A 15,255-nucleotide genomic window follows, 5' to 3' on the forward strand; every position below is an offset into this window, starting at 1 on the left:
CAAATAAAGTGGCAGTTCAAACAGCAGCATGCTTACTGCAGATGATTACACCTTCCATTTGTTGGTATCAGGATACCAGGAGTTAAACCATGTAAAAGTCCTATATATAATTCTAGAGATAATTCATTAATATATTTAGCTTTACTTTTGGCTGTTAAGCCTCCAAGCCCCTATTATAGCAATTTTACAGTTGATAGCAGACGTTAATTTACTTCTTCAACAAGTGGCAGTGGGTGGATGGCAAAGCTGGCATTAGAGCCCATAACTCCTAAGTGTAATCAGTCCCTCCCTGTTGCACATATTCAAGGAGGACTTGCAAGAGCATTGCTGTGGAAAGACAACATCTGAACTGAGTTCTGCTTTTATGGTCCTGCCTTAATCTGGGGCTGTGTTTGGAGGCCAAGTCCCCAAGGGAGTTGTTGGGGTCCACAGTACTGCACAGACCACTGGGCAGTGAGCTCATTTCTGCCCCCTTGGAAAGATATATTCCCCTGTGTAGTAGTTCAGTCCTCCTGCAGTAATGGACTCACACATCCATGTTGGAAAGACAGCTGGGGAGACATGAAGCCTCATTGTGGGAGACCAAGGAAAGGGTCTGAGAGAATTACGCTTCTCAGCCTCCCTTCAGAACTCTGGACTTTCATCCTCCCCCTCCTCCCTTATCTGGTATGCTTGTTCTTGACACTTGGTAATGAGCAGAGAAGCACACAAACTCCCTGCTGGGAGTGGGTTTTAGCAGCCATTAGGACAGGAAGCTCCTATCTCATGCTTGACTGATTGCATGATGGCTTGTCTAAGCTTTCATGATTTTTGTCTTCAACCAGCTTTACAGGTGCAATGACATTCCACTGAATACTATCTGAGGGCTCCCTATGGTTGTGCTTTCTGGAGGATTTCACGTCAAAGCCTTTAAAGGAGAGAATGGTCAAAGGAAGTCTTTGGTATGAACTACTGGAAGGGAGTTCTGAACCTTTTGACCTTAGGGGCACAGTGTGAAAGGGGTACCTGCTCTCTGCCTCCTTGTTCCAGCTAAACAGTCTCTTAAATACCTGTTGTTAGGACTGAAGATGAAAAAAGCACTGGCATCAGGCATGGGCACAGCCTTTTCCTTGAGGTGCAGCTCAGACATCGGGCGAGGCCGAGGACCGACGGGCATCTCAGGTTCTTCCTCATCTTCCTCAGCTGCAAGAAGCATTTTTATGTTTTAATACAACTCCCCTTAATGTTGGTAAACCCACAATACCCTCAGAACAGTCTCCTTTGTTGCTTCACTGTCCCTTGTGCAAAAAAACCCCAACCCTTTCTAATGACACCAATCTTTCTTGCTGTGGTCTAAATCCATTTTCTACTTGCTTATTTTCCATGGACACAGAAAGTCCTTCCTCTTCTAGGCTTTTATGTACCTGAGGACCATTATTATGCCTCTGCAAGAATTTCTGGTTCCTAGATTAAAACAACAGTCTTTCCTGAAGTGTTGTGTTCCCTCCCAAGACTCTGATCATTCTTCCTACTTTCCTCCAGATTATCTGCAGGATCAACCTGCAGTTTTGTAGTTTTATTGTTGCAGAAGACAGCTGGATTACTTCTTATAATACAATCTTCCTGTTTAAATGTTCTTTCTGTGCACTTCTTTTCATTAATTTGCCATCAGTTTCTGATTTGCACAAGGCACAGATTATTAACCACAGAACAGCTGCCTAGCTTGTCACTCCCTCCTCTGCATTTCTGCTGCTGACTATTCCTAAGAGTGGCACTTTGATCTCATCTTTATTGAACTGCATCTTATTTTCTTCAGGCCATTCCTCCAGTTTATCAAGATCTGTTTTTCTCCTCTTTGTAAAGCTCCCCATGGAGTCACTGCCACATCTGGGATTGTATCTGTGCCACATCTGGGATTGTATCTGGATCAGCCCATTTATGCCTTAGAGCAAACATGAAGCATGGGCACTTTGACTTACACCAGTCAGAAATTCTTAAAATTGTGCCTATTCATAATTCAGTTGGGGGAGGACTGAAAAGGTGGGAACAAGGTTGACTATTGAACCTGATGCCTATGGAGCATATGTCCAGGCACTGTGCAGATCCAGGCACTCAAGATAAAAGAATAGTGAGATGGGGGCTAGGTGGGCCCTTTCACACAACCTTCCACCTTTGAGGAGTTCTTATACCTGCCGAAGTCAGATGCTGTAAATGACATGATAGGAGTTTGCTATTTTGAAAATCCCAATCCTCTCACTTACTCAGCATGACAAGGAAAAATATTTTAACAAAGGTGTCTGCATCTGACAGGTTAGATGCAACTTATTTATCTTCCAGAAAATGCAAAGGAGGAAAATCTAGTTAAAAGGTTTATCTTGAGTCCATAAAGTGAGAGAAATTTCAGGAAGAGCCTGCTAGTGTTGGGTCAGATACTGTACTCGATCTAGTAATGGAATCAACTGAGATCCTAATCTAGATGTCAGATCTACTGCTTATAGAAATGGCATGCTGCACAGCTGCCAGCATTCGTAGAAGCAAAGGTCAATATAAGATTCCCGGGTGGGCTGGGAAGGGCGTGGGCTGCAATCCAACGCTTGTTCTTTGTTTTCTCTACTTAGGGTATCTTTGCATTTAAAGAGTGACTCTCCTAGTCGAGCTTGCTAAAATCATAAAGAAACATAAAGACTCAGGGTTGGCAAGTTCAGATCTACATTTAAAGTTTCCTAAAGTTCAAGGGAATTCAAATCTGGAACCGTCATCTTGAATTATGCTTCATTAGCAAACCGACGTCCTTTGATTGTGAGGCCATGCGCACACACAGACTACAGTGCAGCAGTGCAGCATCAGTGAGAAATTCAATGATGAGGATTTTTTTTTTTTTTTTAATGGAACACAGACCAGAACTCTTGTGTAAGGGCATTGTTTTACTTCAAGCTGCCATGAATCATCCCAAGCTTTTATGTTCATCTGACATTGTGAATTCTTTGTCTTGTTCTGTACTAGACCACAAGACTTGCTCCCTGTCTTTCTATGATAAACATATCATCATGATAATCCTGCTACTATACACAAATCCCTGGAAGAATGAGTCTCTGCCTCCAACAAAGGGTATAGATGATCTGATGAGCTGCGATGGCACGGACTATTCTAGGAGCTACGAGCAACACTGTGAAGCAAATGCAGTGAGAAAAGGTTACTGAGAAAACTGATTGAGGCACTGGAAACAGGAGACTGAGCAAGGTAAGTTGAAAGAATATAGGGAAAACGGATGAAATGGCCATTTCAAATTGCTTCTAAACACTGGGTTAGGGCAAATGATATTTTCAGAGGATGGAATGGTACACAGCCATGGAAAGGTCACAGGCATTAACAGCTTAAATCATGAACAAAAAGTACATAGAAGCACCTGATTTCATATAAGAAACAAGTGGATGCTTCATTCGAAGCACAAGTGAAATGGATCCACATGCAAGTGGGCAAGAAAACTTGTACCTGGGTGGGCTGTGTATGGTTTCACAGCATCTCCTGTAGTACAGCTGGATTGATTAGCAACCAGCAGAAGTATTATGGACCAGTCAGATGGCTACAAGGGAACTGTACAGGTATACATAGAGGCACTGGGAAATTCTTGCTTGCCTTTTTGCTCCAAGGATAGCCTTGGAGCTTAGTTCTGTAGAACTGACTACACAAGACAGATGTGACATGTCTTATCAGCTCTGGAGAGGGCCTTGACATTTCTGAGCTCAATATAGAAGAATGGAATAGAGGACTATGGCAAATATGATCAAAACTTTACTGCATCTGAACATTATGGTTGGCTTTCATAAACTCTGAAAGAAGTGGCCAGGCAATTTTGTGAGCTGTTAGAGACCATTTCCAGCCAAAAGCTAAGATTTTCAGAGGGACAGAAAAGAGAAAGATTAACTTCACTCTTCACAAAGACTTGATAAACAATTCAGGGAACAAGCTTCTTTAGAAATGGCATTATACAATGACAAATGACCAAGATACTGTCCTCTTTCACATTTCTAGTATTTTAGGAGACAGACAAAAAAAGTGATCATCCATTCAAATTTTCAGTTCCATTCAAAGGAAGTATGCCAAGCTGTGGACTGGCACTCCAAGGCCGGCATTAGAAGTTTTACTTTACTGCACTCTAGTACTATGCATAGCTGTAGATAAAATGTCCATGACACAACCTGTAGATGCAGTTTTTGTCATATGGTTCGTATGCTGGAATATTTCTAAGCCTGTCTGCAGAATGTAACTGAACCACAATTCTATTTCTATTTGAGTGGCTGTACCTTCACTTGGAAGAAAAAAAAAAGGTCTGCAAATCCAAGAAAGCTGTGAAACAGAACCATAATAAAGCTGTTTTGTAGAGAAGACCACAAGTCCTCAGGTGTCACTGATAATGAACTGGGAGCTTAAGCCCAGGTGTGCCCACTAATTAGGGCCTGCCCCAGCCGGAAATGGGCGGGGCTGAAGGGCTAGGTAAAAGGCATGCTCCCAGAAGCAGCGGTCAGAAGCAGATGAAGATGCCTGAGGAGAGGAACAGCAGGAAAGAGCTCCCGGAGAAGAACCGAGTCCCCGAAAGAAAGAAGGCTCGCTGCAACACTGTTTTCACTTGTGCTTCTGACTACAGAGTCTACCAAGCTCCTTAGCAACTGGAGATGGGTGTCCAGTAAGTGCCTGTGCCTATAGAGGTGGTAGAAAGATTAAAGACCGAGTGATCCGAGTGATCTGTGCCCAGGTAATGTTAAAATAGTATTGTATGGTGTTGGAACCACACTCTATACTTGATAAATGTGGATGAATAGAAGTATAGCAAATGCAGGGAGTTTTTGTACTGAAAATCAAATGCAATGAACACTTTTCATTTTTCCTTGTCTGCAGCCCTTGTCCACCTATTAAAAATGAACTATTGTGTCTGTTTTCACCCTAGCATATCAGTGTGCTATCAGACATTTACCAGGAATTATGGAATATAAGAGTATGTGTTTCACTACCTATTACAGACTGTTACATAGTCATAGAAACACAGAAGAGCAGAGCAGGAAAGGATCACACAAAGCCCTCTGGTTCATGCCTCTTCAACAGCAGGATAAGCAAATTACTATATCTAAACCTGTTCTGCCTGATGCTTTTCTAATCTGTTAGCAACATTCAGTAGTGCTGGGACTCCACAATCATCTTCATAATCTTTTCCAGTCTGAACATTAGAATATTCTCCCCTTGTGTCAATCTTAAATTTGTTACTTCTTCGTAATGGAGATAATTCCCCTCCTACATGCAACAACCTTTTTATTCATTTGAAGAGATTTCTGCTGCCTCACCTAGCTCAAATGACCATAATTCTTTCTGTCTTAATTCTTGCTTCCTGCTAGCATTGCTTTACCATGCTCTTCTACACATCTTGCAATTCAGCCCCACTTCTCCTAAGAGAGCACCCAAAATTAGATACATTATCCCAGCTGAGATTTTTTCAGTGCCAAACTGAATAAAACAATTGTTTGCTCTGGTTAGCTTTCAACGTCCAGTTAGAAAAAAACCCCATAAATGGACTAAAGAGTTGTGTTTGCACTGTTGATAAACCCCATTGCTTGCTTGCCTTTGGAAAGATGGCAAAATATTGGCACCTGTTGAGCTTGTGATCATAAGGTTCAGATTCTTCAGACTGTTACCTAGCTAGCTGGCACCTATTTATTCCTGTCAATGTGCAGAGCTTGGCACTGCCAACTTTTAGACCATTTATCCAGTTCCTTAAGAGCTCCTTGAATTCTAATGCTGCCCTCCAGTATGTTTCATGTCCTTTCTAGCTTCATGTCATCTGCTAATTCAGGTCATTACAATGAATTCAGCACAACCCCTTGAGCCATCATTACACTTGGCCATTACTTGGGCCATCACTACTCTCCACATAAAGGGTCTGAACAATGTATCTCCCAGTCACCTAGACCATGTTTTTGTTGCTTGCTTATGAGAATGTTGTAAGGGACAATCAGAAGTCTTAGAAAAGCTAAAGAATTACATCAACTTCTTCTCTCCTGTCTACAAGTTTTGTCAGCCAGTTTCAGAAGTAAATAAGGGTGGTTTGATATGATTTGTTCTTGGCAAGTCTATGCTGGCTGTTAGTCATCTCCTTATCTTGCAGTCATACAGTTTGTTTTATCATTTGTTCCAGCACTTTTCCAAGAATGGAAGTTGAACTGACTAGCTTATAACTCTCCTGCTCCAACACCATGCCCCATTAGCCTTCAGGATCTCTTCAAGAAAAACTGCTCGAAGTTCTGAGATAACCTCAATCAATCTTTTAAATATCTGAGGATGAAGTCAATTATGTCCAATTGACTTAAAAACTAGCATAACTAAAGATACTTTGTTTTTGTACCAATGCTAGGTTGAAAACTTATGCCTTTAGAATACTGTCATACTCTCTTTTTTATTTTAAAGAAGTGCAAAAAGGCATTCAGCTCTTTGCCTGTCATGAGTATCTGTTGTGTGTTTCCTCTGATCACTGACTACTGAAAAAATAGAATGAAAACAGTCATATGCACATTTTCATATACAGAAATTTGTATGTGATTCTAATAAAATATGAATAATCAGTACAGGGACAGCAAGGGCCACGTTCACACCTGTGTAAAGACAGGCAAGTGCATCATTCTGTCTTGTGGTGAAAGCGTTACGTGTTCAGCATACTTGTTACCACAGTTTGGCTTTACATGTATTAGAAACAAGAACTTCTCTTTGTTGAATCAGAGATATGAGGAAGAAGATATGTACCTGGACCTTCTGCTGGGGGATATGGGCTCTTTTCTTCGTTTTCATTGGGCTGATAATCATCCATGTTGATCTGACAGAAATGGAAGGAGAAGAGGCAAAGCCTTAATCAGACAAAGCAAAGGCTTTTCATTCCTTCAGAAGCTCGAGCTGTTCAAATTCTCATTGCACAGAGTGCTGGCTGGCAGCAGACCTTACCTTGGTAGCAGGTGGGGATTCTCCATCAGCAGTGATTGATTTCAGCTCAATTTTCTCCTCCTTTGTCTCCTCCTCCACAGCTGTTTTTTCTATCTCCTGTTTCTTTTCTGGACTAGCAGTCCTAACAATTTCATGAGATAAAAAGCAAAGAGGTACAGAGGTGAAAAGCTGTATCCTTTTCAGGAACTTTATATAGTACAGCACACAACATGAGAACACCTGGCTGGCTGGCACCTCCATTCTGAGTCCAGCTCACATACCAGTGGCTTTGACTTGTCCTCATCTGCAGGCACAGGCAGAGACTCTGCTCTAACTCCATATAGCATCCTTTTATTTTATAACTTTCTCAATATAAGTTTGTGTGTCAGTGGGTGGGTTTGATGCACATATGGGGAAATATGAGCCTGTGTGTTTGTGCACATGCACAGACTAGGTCTGTCAGTAGAGATCTCTTTGTTAAACCAATGGCAAAACCACCAACCATTATAAGACCATATCTTGTGCTCTTCCTCTAGGTTGCCTATAAAGTTTTACCCCTTGCTGTACTCCTACAGCAAGGAAAACCTGCTAGCTGGCATGCAGGATGAAGCAGAAAAATCTGCACAAGAGATCCCTCCAAGCAGTCTGTAAAATAATGAATAGACATAACCATGAAGGCTACACTGTTGGCAGCTGGGCATGTCAGAGAAGCTATGCTTCCAGCTCATGCCCCCTAAAAGTCTGAAGAAACACTAAAGGAGTGGCAGAAGAAAAACAGCATGTAGCATCAAAAAAGAAGGAAGCTGCTGAATCTTGTGTCATTGAAACAACAGTCTGAAAATATTCCTTGAGGTTCAAAACAATAAGAAGGTAATAGGTAGATTCAAATGGGATTGTTTCACACTTGTTCTCTGCTGATGCCCTGAAAGCTCATCAGTCACCTAGACTTTTTTTTCTCTGCTTAAATCATAGCAACTCTGGGGATTCCCAGCTCATGACACCTCCTATTCCTTTAGTTTGAATTGTTTTACATAAAAATCTACATATACATAATTCCATGTATAACTATATTAATCACATATATCTAAATACACCCACATATATGTTATACATACATACATACTTAACTTGCACTTTTATATGTACATAATGTGTGTAATTATACACCCAGGAATGCATGCATGACAGTGTATGTGTACGCAAATGGCTTTACCTAGCTAGTTTTTTCCTTTCTTTTTCCTCTTCCTCCTCTTTCTGTGCAGATGTTAAACTCTCAGCATCAGCAAGGTTGTCCACAGCAATGGCCAAAAATACATTCAGCAGGATATCTGTTTGTTTGCTTCTTAAAGAAAATGGGCTTTGAAAAACTGCAGAAAAGCATTATATCAAAGGTTTCTAAAATGAAAATTTTTAGCAACCTGTCATCACTTCTCTCTGATTTTCCAAACTTCTCTTTCACATAAATGTTCAGGATGTCCATAACCAGCACGCACAAATCTTCCATTCACCTTCCATTCAAATGGCTAACACAGTGTGTGGGGTTTCCAAACTTTCACAAAATGACTCATATAACTTATATTTTAGTTTCCAATTGCCCGGAAGTCTTGCTTTGTGCAACAAATCACACTGAAGAGGAGCACTGAATGCTTTGCGTCTTCGACTGCTTAGGTCACTTTTATTAAAACTCTCATGATCAAGAGCCTCAAATCAAAAAGCACCCGGGTTTTCCAGTTTTGGTCTCTGTATCGAGTTGAACAACCTCATTATAGGTATTCTCACAGACAAGAGTGGATTTTATGGACAGTGAACATAGCACTCTCATTAGCATTTCTGTGGCAACCAAAAAGAAATTAATTTAGTCTGAGCACTGAAGAGCTGAGCTGACAACTCTGCCATCTCCTAGCAGAGGGTCCATGCGCTGCCGGTCATGTTCATGGAGCTGCAGGGCAAGGAATTACAACTGTTTTCTTGTCTTGCCAGTCAGTGCTCAGATCCTGTGTTACCAGACTGAACATGAACTTCTTTTATACATTTCTGTGGTAACTTCTAAGTAAACCCCAGTTCAAGGCTTTGTCTGGAAATACAGACACTCCCCTGCCTATGCTCCAAGGTCTGATGGCTCCAAAGTCAGACAGCATGTAAATCTGGCTCATGTTTTGCTCTGCAGTTCACAAGGAGATCCAAATTTTAGCTTTTTTAAGCTGTCAGGCAGGCTGTCTCCCTCGACCTTCAGATAAGTAGAATTGCACCATCTCACTTTGAAGAGAGGGTGTGCGGGTCAACTAAAATGTCAAATAACAGGGTTTGAGAGATCTGAATTATGAGGAAGGCCAGGAGAGCTGGGCTAAGGCTGAATTTTATAGAAGAGTCAGTATAAAATGAAATCTCACCTCTGACACAGGAGGGCCATTTATTAGAGGAGAAACTAAACAGTAACAAATTTGGAGAACACTGAGAATATGGAAGAGAACCATAGATCTGTTATACAAAAATTCCTGTGAAAAGACACTCACAGCCTAATAACGCAATGTGCCTTCTACCTCCTGGGATATGTACAGTGCCCTCACTTCACCTTGAAGCCAGAGGGAACTGAAGTTACTTAACACCAGTGCAGGCTGGAAGATAACAGAGCACATAATTTTCTGTTTGAAGAACAGGCAGATTGCAGTAACTGAAATGGAACACAGTTCGTGTTATTTTATACATGAATTAATATATGATCTCACAGAAATCAATTATGTCAAACATATGTTACTTGTATTACAGCATTTGTATATAGCATATTGCAGATTATACATATTTTTATTTTACATAAAGCTTGGATGAAGGCACATAGAATATACTATTACGAAGGCAATTAAAACAAAATTATGCAGTAAGTACAGTAGGTACATCCAGAGATATGTTTCTGGAGAAGGCAGGAAAGAAAAAAAGTATGAGAGAGCTAAGGGGAATGAAAAATAAAAACACTAAACATGTACAGATACTAAATAAAAGATAGCATGTGGAACTGGCATGTAGCTGGCTCTTACAACTATTTATGTGCCTGAAGTCTTAGCATTAGCTAAAATTAAACAAACTTGTTTAACTTTTGGCAGTGCAAAGCCAAAATTCAGACCTAGGGAAAAAGTAAAAATGTAAGGTATGAAAGTCATTATTTTCTGACATAACAAAGTAATGAAGGGTGGCTTTAAATTCAGCCCCATTTAGAGAAAAGACTAGCATGAAAGGATACAGTTTCCACAGATGAAGAGGATGATGAAGTAAATACAGACCAACATTCCTGGAAAAGAGGGGCCTCCATAAGCCATGATGCCATCATACATCACCGAATTCCAGTCCTCCCCAGTCAGGATCTAAATGACACGTTCCCACCAATAAGGGATACAGTGTTAGACCACAAGAGAATCTGAAAACCCCGTTAACACAAAGATACTTGTTACTCTAGAGAATAACCCCTCCCCCAGGATGGTTGGAGAATCTGTCTGTATCCATCTAGAAAACAAAAAAAAACCCAAAACAGGGAGAATGCAAAAGGGCCTTTGCTTAAAGTATAAAAAATAAAAGATACGTGCCCCTGAAGACAATGGCTGAAACCAAACATCTCTCCCAGAAAACTCTGTTCAACTGTTCCCACCTCCGACAGGCATTTCCTTCCCATGTGCCTGTTGTTTCAGAGAGTTTGCACAACCTACAGTATTGATGAAAGCCCTCACATCCATCTCTACCACTTCTCTTCACCTTCCATGTGAAATTATGACCCTCGTGCTCTTGGACGATCACCCCCAAAACTGCAGTCAGCTTAAAAAACATTTCATTACTTCTCTGGTGCTGTGAGCAGGTATCTGCTCCTCATTACTGTGGGAGGGGGGAGCACACTTAGAGGGTTGGGCCTTGGCATGCAAGTGCTGCCCTGTGACATGGCAATGGCAATATCATGTCCCACCCTACTAAGGCCTGGTGACCTCCTTGCACACAGGGGCTTTAGCTCTGGTTCCCCACTTTGGGAGGGAACACCCCTGTGCTGGCAGCACAGGGTGGCACTTTGCTGCTGGAGTTCTTAGGCTGTCTGGTTGCAGGGGAAGGGTCCAGGACCTGCTCTCTTTTACATAGGTTTACATAGGTGTTACCCTATGTAAACACAATATATTGGCCCCAACTGGGACCACTCTTGCCCCTACCTGAAATACAGTGAGGAGGGACTGGGGAAAGTTGTCAAATGTACTCCTCCTGGTCTGCATCTCATCAAAGTTAAACTTGCCCCCAAAGAGCTGCATCCCCAGGAGTGAGAAGATGATAATGAAGAGGAAGAGAAGCAATAACAGGGAGGCAATGGAGCGGACTGAATTCAGGAGTGAAGCCACAAGGTTGCTCAGGGAGTTCCAGTATCTGGGAGAGAAAATAGAGGCAGTTAAAATTCCTTCAGTCCAAGACAGGTGCTCATGGACTGCACGGGATATTGGTTCAGTCTGCCTTCTGTGTGTGAGCAGGCATTTCCAAACACCCTGTTAAGCAGTGAATCATCAATGTGCTTCCCTAAGATAATGAGACCTACTGCAGCTAATGAGTAATTTTACTACCACACCTGTACATACACAATTCCCTCTACCCCCCACCCCATATGCCCACCCAGAAGATTATTGCAGCACTCTCCATCTAAGTCTCTGCAAATCTTATGTCAATACATGGTGATTAGTTCTTGCTGCTCCAGTGAGTTACATTCTAACCAGCCTCATTACAACACTCACAGATGTTATGGCAGCCCAAATACCTCACTCCAGAGAATGGCCTGTGATAGCTAACAAGAGCAGATGGGGAAACAGTTCGGATGCAAACACAAACTTGTCCAAAATCTGGTGTGTGTGTGACTATGTGCTCACTGACAGATATAGATTGCTAAGGTTTTTGGGACTGGGAGGAATGGGGAAGATGTTATAGGTCCTACATGTCCACCAATATTTGTTTTATACTGACCCTAGAAGAAACTCCAGATCTGTATCTGGAAAGTCTGGAGTACTTTTCACTTGGAAGAGCATACCACCATGGTTTTGGGTAGCAAACACACTATAATTTCTCAGACAGATTGTAGAACATTTTGGTCTTGAATTTGCTCAGCCACTGCTCGTCTACTGCTTAGTTCATCATGACCACTGACCTTTTATGTAGTTTTAAGCCTGACAGAGCTTTCAGACTAATTTTGAATGCCCATTACTAGCAAGCTTCAACAGCTTTCACAGGACAGCAAGCCTGCAATGTTTGCCTGTAATCTCTAAGTCTTCTAGCACTATCTCTTGTGGCCTAACACTATGCTGTGAGATCGCACTGTGGCCAAAATCCTCCACTACCTCCTCTCAAAGCCTGTAATAGTGAACTTTTCTTTCTTTAGAGGACTTTGAATTTCTAGACTTACTTTCCTCAAAGACAAAAGTTCCACTTGAGAAAGATGGCAGACATGTCTATAGCTCTTGCTTCTGAGGAAGCCTGGTTCTACAACATACAAATCTGTTCTGAAGGTAATGTAGTCATTAGAGACAAGGGTTCTTAAACTCCAAGTTAAATGAATATTTTTAAAATGTCAGTGTAAAATGATGACTTTCCTTGCCCCATGGAAGACAGGAATGATTGAGCGCACAATCACTTTTTGAAGGTTAGCAATCTGATCTGCAGAGGGACACCACCATATCTTCTGAAGTTCAGCAACTGGTTTATCTCCAGTGGCCGAGCTTCAAAGAAAACTGTGATGTTTTCCCTTCAGCTCAGCTTCAGCACTTCAGAGAAAACTAGAATGCTTTCAAGTTTAACTGCAATTAAAGAAGTGAACAATGAAAAACTACAGAGTCAAGGTAAGGGCATGGAAGCTGTGGGCTCAGTGCCACCAAATGTCTCCACTGACTGTGCAATGTAGCAGCTCGCTGTATTTGCATTTATGCTTACAGCTCACACACTTTCACACTTCGGGAGAAAGGAAAAGTGACAGCGTTGGGAATCACAATGAAGAGCGAAAAATTAATTTCTGATGAAACTTGACTGACTTCAGCATCCTTAAACCAGAAGCTGTTGGGTTCCAGAATATCTCTCCAAGCCTTCCAGTGTCAGTCAGGACACACATTTTCTAGATCTTTCTAGCAGCGTCCTTTAAGAGGCATACAGTAGAGCTGTTACCCATCTGAATACTCTTGGTGACTTAAAGCTTTAATGTTTTTTTAGCTCCAAGCACAACTGCACGGACTTTTGTCAGCTCTGCATGTCTTACAAATGGCTCAGTACCTGAGATTAAGTTTCTTATGTAACTATTAAACATGAAGCAATTAACTGAGATGACCTGGTGATAAAATGAGTGCTATTTTAGCTGTGCAGAGTGCTAACTAGAAACACACCACCATTAGAAAAGTAAACAAACCAAGGGGGAGGGGAGAGAGGAGCAAAAGGAAAAAGGATTGAATTGACTGTGATGTAAAAATCACAATTGTCTTATCTTAGTTTCCTAGATGTCTGAACTGAGGGTACCATCTGTCACATTAGGTGGCTGCAGATATAACATGAACACACCCCCAGTGAGATCTGGGTTTACTCAATGAAACACAAGGCTTTTAAGTCAGGAATGGATGAAGCCCAGACAAAGAATAAGTCTCTCATCACTTCACCCTCTTTGGTTGATACACTACAAAAAAACCCAAACCCAATGAAATGGGAGGTATGAGAGAAAGCACCGCTGCTTCCTCAGACTTGCAGAATGACTATACACATATATACAAATGAATGTGCTTCTGAACATCTCCCACTTGCAGGCCTCTGCAGACCCTTAAGTATGCCAGTGAAAGAGACCCTGCAAAACAGTGTAGTAGGACATGATGAAGACTACTGTTTGAAAATGAAGGAATGATGCAGAGAAGTTAAATGGTTTGCTCAACATCTCACACAAAAATCAGTTGTAGAATTGGATTGTAGAATTGTAGGATTGGAACAGAATGGGTTCTTTTCTTCTCTTCCCTTTCCTCTCCATTACCTTCCGCTATGTCTTTATGATACTGGCAATCACAGACACAGAGCTTAAAACAATAGCAAGCAACAGCTGGCAGTTTAATTGCAGGAAAGCTTCCCACATTATTCATCCAATATAAAACCACTTTGACAGCAGGTACAAAAAAAAAAAGGTATCCTGTGTCTCCTCGCTACAGTTAACAATGCCTTATCTAGTAGTAAGCCATATGTATAAAATGTCAAATTTCAGTATGCTGTTGCAAATAAATTGCTTTATTTTATAAGTATAAAGCACTAAACACAGGAATTCATAAAGCAGTAAAGCACTATTTATAAAGAGAAAATAATTTCTCTTTTTAACAAAGAAGATTTTCAGCAGAACCCTGTAAAAATTAGGGAGACTAAACCAAACAGATTATATTGTCTGCTTGTCTAATGTATAAGACTAAACAATTCTGAAGAATATTTATAATTTTGGAAGAAATTTTTGCCCTTGAAATTCTAAATGCAGTTTCTGAAATGATGCATTGTTCATCTGATGTTGTCTTTATTTGTTTCTATTATATTAGGGAGCTGTATTTGTGTTTTTCCTAGAAGGGTATAATCTTGACACACCCTGAACTTGATTGTGTTTCTTGTTTACCATGGAAAATCCATACAAATATGCAAGGATTAGGCTACCTACAGATATAATCTCACGTGAGTAATTTTCCTACTTTGTGCCTTTTTAACAACCTTGGTTATCACTCTTTCCATCTCCATTGTATTCCTCCATGTCACTGCTCATGTATGTATGCTTGGCTTAAAACATTATCATTCCCTCTGCTCTTCCCAGCTTTCTAGGATTATATTTTTATTTTCACTGCACTCAGGGAGGTATGAGAGAAAGAACCAGTACTGATAATGTGGTGAATAAACCACCATTATATTTAGAGCTGAATGAATAATGGCAAAATCTGTATTTTTCTGGAGAACATCAGAGGTAAAAGTTTTGCTTCAGTGCCAGAATATTCTCTACTCCAGTAAGATATGAGTGGGCCTAAAATACTGCTTTGGAGGCTTGTGCTAGGGCCTTCTGCATGAGAGTGAACTTCACCCACGGAGGGGAAAAATCATGAAGAAAATTATGAATAATTAAAACCCACATTTAAATCTGAGACTACTGCAACCTACTTGCCAATATTTTAGGAACAGGAAAGAAGTCAAAATCTGATTAATACATTATTCATTACCGGTTATTCCTCAGTTCTGTGCTTTACACATAGACCCCTGTACAAATTGCTGGAGACTTATTCTAGGTAATATTTGTTTCCATGCAAAATTGTATTCTAGTTC

At 40.9% G+C, this 15,255-nt stretch overlaps 1 protein-coding gene across 29 annotated transcripts in view; it reads right to left on the reverse strand.

Moving 5' to 3' along the window:
* The window catches only part of CACNA1C (calcium voltage-gated channel subunit alpha1 C), a 475,146-nt gene that overhangs the window by 89,923 nt on the left and 369,968 nt on the right, over window positions 1-15,255 (reverse strand). For all 29 annotated transcript variants that reach the window (XM_071767749.1, XM_071767851.1, XM_071767801.1 and 26 more), the window contains 6 exons: window positions 11,121-11,328; window positions 10,175-10,295; window positions 8,153-8,267; window positions 6,961-7,081; window positions 6,766-6,835; window positions 1,050-1,182 (listed from right to left, as the gene is read on the reverse strand). In XM_071767749.1, coding sequence (XP_071623850.1) covers window positions 1,050-1,182; window positions 6,766-6,835; window positions 6,961-7,081; window positions 8,153-8,267; window positions 10,175-10,295; window positions 11,121-11,328 — 768 coding nt within the window. The remainder of the gene's footprint in view (window positions 1-1,049; window positions 1,183-6,765; window positions 6,836-6,960; window positions 7,082-8,152; window positions 8,268-10,174; window positions 10,296-11,120; window positions 11,329-15,255) is intronic.

This window comes from Heliangelus exortis, chromosome 1, assembly GCF_036169615.1.
Source record: "Heliangelus exortis chromosome 1, bHelExo1.hap1, whole genome shotgun sequence".
In the NCBI taxonomy this organism is placed as follows: domain Eukaryota; kingdom Metazoa; phylum Chordata; class Aves; order Apodiformes; family Trochilidae; genus Heliangelus; species Heliangelus exortis.